This window comes from Portunus trituberculatus, chromosome 13 (assembly GCF_017591435.1).
Source record: "Portunus trituberculatus isolate SZX2019 chromosome 13, ASM1759143v1, whole genome shotgun sequence".
In the NCBI taxonomy this organism is placed as follows: domain Eukaryota; kingdom Metazoa; phylum Arthropoda; class Malacostraca; order Decapoda; family Portunidae; genus Portunus; species Portunus trituberculatus.
Genome location: NC_059267.1, coordinates 8,380,445 through 8,386,780, shown reverse-complemented (window position 1 = coordinate 8,386,780; position 6,336 = coordinate 8,380,445). Strand labels below are relative to the sequence as shown.

Below are 6,336 nucleotides of genomic sequence, written 5' to 3'. Positions count from 1 at the left end.
AGACAATTAGACATAAGACCTCGAGTTTTTTTTATTTACTTTCTTTTTTTTTTTGAGGAGGAAAGAGAGGAAGTGGGGGTGAAAATTTATAGCTGGTGAAAGTTGGGGTGGCACGTCGCCCCCTACAACCCCGACAAGCTTCCCCCCGCCCCTCTATGTACCATTAATTTGAAGGGGCGAAAGATGGGAAGAGGAGGGGAAGAAGAGAGAGAAGGAAGGGTGAGGTAAGTAAGGTTTCTTTATAGTGACGAAGAGAGATTTTGGTTAGTTTTTTTCTTAATTAACTGACTGAAGGAGGATGAGGCAGAGCAGGAGGAGGAGGAGGAGAAGGAGGAGAAGGAGAAGGAGAAGGAGGAGGAGGAGGAGGAGGAGGAGGTGATGGTTGGTTTAAATTCAGGTGTCACACTGTTTTGAGCTTGATGATAAGTGGTTTGGTTTAAAATGGTGTGTTCTTTTGGTGTGTGTGTCTGTGTGTGTGTGTGTGTGTGTGTGTGTGTGTGTGTGTGTGTGTGTGTGTGTGTGTGTGTGTGTGTGTGTGTGTGTGTGTGTGTGTTAGTGAATGTATGAAATCTGTATTCTTTCGTCTATACTTCTGTTTGTGTATATTCTCTCTCTCTCTCTCTCTCTCTCTCTCTCTCTCTCTCTCTCTCTCTCTCTCTCTCTCTCTCTGCTGTCTCATTTAGTCACATTCCTCCTCCGTCACGTGTAATGGGGCAGCGGCATGTAGTGGGGACAGCGAGCAGTAAGTGGCTGAGGATGCGAGGTCTTCTGTCACACCGGCGTTATATTAAGGTCGCTTTTCGTGTTTCGTGTTTCCCTTGCCGTCACTACAGTCAGGGGAGAGGTAGAGAGGGGAAGGAAGGGCCAGGAATGATGGATGGAAGGAAAGGGGGATGATAGACAGAGAAAGTGAGTTGGTTAGCGAATAAAGATGAAAGTGAGTAAAGGAATGGGATGAAAGCAACGAGGAATCATAGGGAAAGGAGGATGAGTAGAAAGGGTTTGTCGATAGGGTTAAGATTGTACTTGGAGAGAAAGGAAGGAAGGAACTGAAGTGAGGAGGAAAGGAAGAAGGAATGGAGAGAAGAATGCGAAAGGGGAAGGGAATAATAAACAACACGACACGAAAGAAGATGAGACAAATGATAAAAGCGGACAGTATGAGAGATAAATACAAAAGAAAAAGTGGGATGAAACAATATAGAGAAACTTGTGGTAAATAAAGAAAAAAAAATAAACAGATGAATGAAGATGAAGATAAGGAAGGAAAGCTAGGCAAAGAAAAGAGAAGTAAAGTTTTGGCCATACACTACAGCTCTACCTGACGTCAACATTCCCTATCTCATCAGCCTGACGTGCATAATACTCCTTACTGTGACCTCAGGAATTCTCAGGATAATCATTAAACGACCTAGCTGAAGGTAGGAGGAACAACTGAGAGACACCCACTGGCCTCGCTTCAGATTCAAACATAAGACCGTCAACTCTTAAGAAAGCAAGAACCGCTGGACCTTGGAGGCGTTTTGGAAAGAGAAGAGAAGAGTAAAAAGATGGAAGAATGAAGACTGCTTGGGAAGAAAAGGGAATAGAAAAGAAAGAGTGAATTGAAAGATAAAGAAATGAAGAAACAGCTTGGGAAGAAAAGAGATGAGTAAAAAGATGTAAAAAATGAAGAATGCTTGGGAAAGAAAGAAGAGAAGAAAGGGAGTCAAGTGAAGGATGTAATAATGAAGGAAGAGCTTGAATAGTAAAGAGAAGAGAAGAAAGATGACCGAGTGACGGGAAAGCTAGAGGAATAAAGGAAGAGCTTGGGAAGGAAAGAGTAGAGGAGGCGAAAAATGATTGAAGAGAAATATTAAGAATGAAGAGAATGGAAGGAGATGGAAAAGAAGGAGTGGATGAAAGAAAGTGAAGATTTAGGGATGGTAAAGGACATTAGATAAAAGATATGAAAAAAATTAGAGGACGTACAAAAAAAAAAAAGAAAACTTGGAGGAGAATGAAACTAGAAAATATGAAGAAAAATTAGACTGAGAAAAAAAAATTAAGATAAATAAAAGAGAAGTGAAGTGAAGTGAGTGAGAAACACTTTCCATCACCTTGTCAACTGGTCAGAGAGAGAGAGAGAGAGAGAGAGAGAGAGAGAGAGAGAGAGAGAGAGAGAGAGAGAGAGAGAAAAAATAAGAAGATCACTCCAAGTAACAAAAAATAAGAATATCACTCCAGGTTTGTGTTCACACCTGAGTGATCCGCTTAACAAGGTATGTGTGTGTGTGTGTGTGTGTGTGTGTGTGTGTGTGTGTGTGTGTGTGTGTGTGTGTGTGTGTGTGTGTGTGTGTGTGTGTGTGTGTGTGTGTGTGTGTGTGTGTGTGTGTGTGTGTGTGTGTAAAATTAACAAATTGCCTGTTTACTTGGTTACTTGATTCGCACACACACACACACACACACACACACACACACACACACAAATGAAAGCCATCGAAAAATAATGCTGTCTTCTGTAATATTCTCTCTCTCTCTCTCTCTCTCTCTCTCTCTCTCTCATTTATATTCCGACAGGAGATTTCACTACTTCTACCTTTTCTTCTTCATCTTTCTCCTTCTCTTCTAAAAGACTAGAAACAACTCTGGGGTCGTTCTGATTAATCTTAAGAGGAGGAGGAGGTGGAGGAGGAGGAGGAGGAGGAGGAGGAGGAGGAGGAGGAGGAGGAGGAGGAGGAGGAGGCCAAGCGGGAAGACTAGTGACAGGATCATTTGTTTCTACCGTAGTGAGGTGTCGCGGCAGGCATAGGGAGGGTTTAGGAAGGGGGGGATGGAAGGGTGAGAGGGAGTGGGAGGGGTTGATAGGAGTATGGGGGGGGATGAGGAGGGCGGCGATGGTGTGGGTGGTTGTCTCCTCCTCTTCCTCTTCCTCTTTCTCTCTTCTCTTGGAATGGGGAAGATGTGAGTAAAGGGGTTGGTATGTTTTTGCTGTTGTTGGTTGTTGTTGGTTGTTGTTGTTGTTGTTGTTGTTGTTTTCATTTGTCTCTTCTTCCACTTCCTCCAGTCCCTCTTCCACTTTCTTCTTCTTCTTCTTCTTCTTCTTCTTCTTCTTCTTCTTCTTCTTCTTCTTCTTCTTCTTCTTCTTCTTCTTCTTCTTCTTCTTCTTCTTCTTCTTCTTCTTCTTCTTCTCCTCCTCCTCTTCCTCCTCCTCCTCCTCCTCCTCCTCCTCCTCCTCTGCGTCTCTCTCCTCCAGGCCAGAAGTCAGTCATTGAACTATTACAACTTAATACAAAAGGGAAAAGTAATATTGTCATTGTTATTATTCTTGGTGTTGGTCATTAGTTTATCCTTATAGACATTCATTTAAAGTTAGTTTTTTTTTCATGTAAAAGGAAAATCTGGCCTAGGACAACGAAAACGATTAAACAAAAAGGCCCACTTACATGCCAGTCCCCGATTCTTCACGTGGATTTTTCCCATTAACCCTCTCAGTCCCATGACACGTCTTCATATTTATCCTGGTTACTATTTGGTGATTTTATACAGCTTCAGAAATTTATGTGGGGATTAAAAAAAATGAAGAGTCTGGCGATTAATCTTTTGACCTCCATAAACCCTTATTAATGTAAACAAAATCGTCTAATCATACCCTAAACTCATGGTAAAGAATGCGTCCCAGTAGTGAAGGGGTTAATAAAAAGTTTAGTTTTTTTGTGAGTTCTGCATTTTCCCCTTCACAAAAATTACGATACTTGTTTAGTCAAGAAATCAACTCGACGAACTGACTGACCGATTCAAGACGCCACAAAAACAGGATCATATGACAAATGCATAGAAACTGATGAAATGTATCTAGTTAATAATACTCACAAGGAAGAGCTATGGAGGTCAGTGTTTTAGGCTTTTGAGGGTGTTTTTATTCATTCTTTTTATGTAAGATGTGATCTGGCCTACGTCAACGAAAGGATAAGAAAGGAGAGCCACTAAAGGTATCAATCACCGTGTGTTATAGTAAAAAAAAAGAAAAAAAAAGTATATCTAGAATTTGATGAGTGTTTGCTGATTGTGAATTGTAAACGCCGAACGGAGCAATGATTTAATGATTTGATTTTGCCGTTTTTGCAGTGAAGACCGTAACTTTAGATTCTCAGTTAAAAAATTAATACCAAACACTGTAAATTTTGGCTGTGACTTCGACATTTCAAATCAAAGTACATTATTTGAGTGTCTAACTTTGTCATTAAGAAACTGATTCACTCACTCAATAGGAAACTGATATTCCTGTTTAGTCATTTCAGAGTAGAGTAAATTATGAATTGAATTTAGATATATATAACAAAATAAGGTAATCTTAAAATCAATTTAGCTATTTTATTTAATTGTTTATTAGGCACAGCAGTTTTGCAGTCTTTTCTTCATTAATGTCGCTCCTCAGTATCACACATACAAAAAAATCAATAACAACATTTTCAGTATTTTTGTTAATGAGCTAATTTTCCCTCAAATTGTTTTGCCTGCCAATATAATGTTTTATTTCCATCAGTCCGCTATACATAACAGTGTTGGAGGTCAGTTCGGCAAGGTGTGAGAAAAAAAGTAACGTTTCTAAATATTTAATTCTTATCCAACTGGTGTCGCTCAAATTAAGTTGTGTTACGGATGCTGTTATGGGAGGCCTTTTCTTATTTCAATTTTCTTTTTCTTATTTCGAGTCATCGTAATATTTGAAGGCAAACCTCAATAAGCACAGCGTGGTGTGAAAGTAAGCTGCTGTCCTTGATTTCAGTGATTTACGAACAAAGAAAACATCATGTGTTGGAACAGTCTGACGGTTTGGGCACACACACACACACACACACACACACACACACACACACACACACACACACACACACACACACACACACGTCTCGTCATGTATATCTAAAATAATACACATACCCAATCTTGTACACCTGTAATAAAAACCACACACACACACACACACACACACACGCACACACATATTGTACACCCCCACACATGTATACCTGAAATAAGACACACGCACACAGACCATATATATATATATATATATATATATATATATATATATATATATATATATATATATATATATATATATATATATATATATATATATATATATATACACACACACACACACACACACACACACACACACACACACACACACACACACACACACACACAAACGTAGTCAGTCACGCCGCGAGGTCATCACCCTTCTCTTCCCTCCTGTTCTTCTTCCTGACGGGTACGTATGAATCGCCCACTTCCAGACGCGGGCGGGGCTCCGTGGGTTGGGGAGGATGGGAAAAGGCATCAGGATGAGCGATGGCGGCCTGCCTCCTGATGGGCGGCCTGATGGAGGGTCGGGATTGGGGAGGGGGAAGGGAAAAGAAACAGGGAAGAGAGTAAAGGATTGTAAGAACCGCCTTCCACCTCCAGCTCCTTCGTCAGCCTCAAGATACCTCCTCCTCATCTTCCATCTCCTCATCTTCCTCCTCCTCCACTCGATATCGAAATCTCATCTATATAAACGCTAGTCTTTGAGGGCACAGCAAGGAGAGGGCAGTGTCTCCTCTCCCTTCAGCGGGAAGTCGTGCCTTTGGTGTCCCCGGGCTGCCACGTCTTTCAAGGTGTGTGGTGCGCGTCGCCGTGCTACCCACCATCCCTTGTGTGTACAGTATTCTGCCCAGGCGCTCTTCGGCAATTTGGAGTGCATGTGCGCCTCCATCAAGGGGAGAGGGCGTCACCTGGTGGGGGAAGCTGGCAACACTCACCCGTCATGGCCTTCCCGCCCATGTAGTCTTGTTTGCAGATGAATTTGTTCTCGTCGAGGACGTAGAGTTCCTCGCCGGTGGAGAGCTGCTTTCGGCAGACGCAGCAGGTGAAGCACTTGAGGTGGAAGACGCGGTCACGAGCCTTCCTCACCAGGTCCTGCGGCGAGATGCCCTGCAGACACCCCGAACACTTGGTCCCGAACCGCCTGCGGGAGGAGACACGAGAGGATCTTAGCTGGGGCGGGACAGGTGGAGGCGAGGCGGGAACACAGTCACGCTAGCGGAGGAGAAACGGCGCCACATGCCCCACGCCCCCGCCACGCCGCTACAATCGAGGCAAAACAACCCTCCTGCCGTGTGTGTGTGTGTGTGTGTGTGTGTGTGAGAGAGAGAGAGAGAGAGAGAGAGAGAGAGAGAGAGAGAGAGAGAGAGAGAGAGAGAGAGAGAAAGAGAGGATATCGGAAGAAAACAAGTAGACGGCGTCGGAAACAACAGAGAGAGGCTCATGAGCCCTGCAACACCTCCACACACACACGCCACCGCCTCC

The 6,336-nt window shown here is 43.0% G+C and overlaps 1 protein-coding gene across 3 annotated transcripts in view; it reads right to left on the bottom strand.

Moving 5' to 3' along the window:
• The window catches only part of LOC123503098 (LIM/homeobox protein Lhx1-like), a 138,166-nt gene that overhangs the window by 25,055 nt on the left and 106,775 nt on the right, over positions 1–6,336 (bottom strand). For all 3 annotated transcript variants that reach the window (XM_045252524.1, XM_045252522.1, XM_045252523.1), the window contains one exon: positions 5,790–5,995. In XM_045252524.1, the coding sequence (XP_045108459.1) occupies positions 5,790–5,811 (22 nt within the window). In that variant the 5' untranslated portion in view covers positions 5,812–5,995. The remainder of the gene's footprint in view (positions 1–5,789; positions 5,996–6,336) is intronic.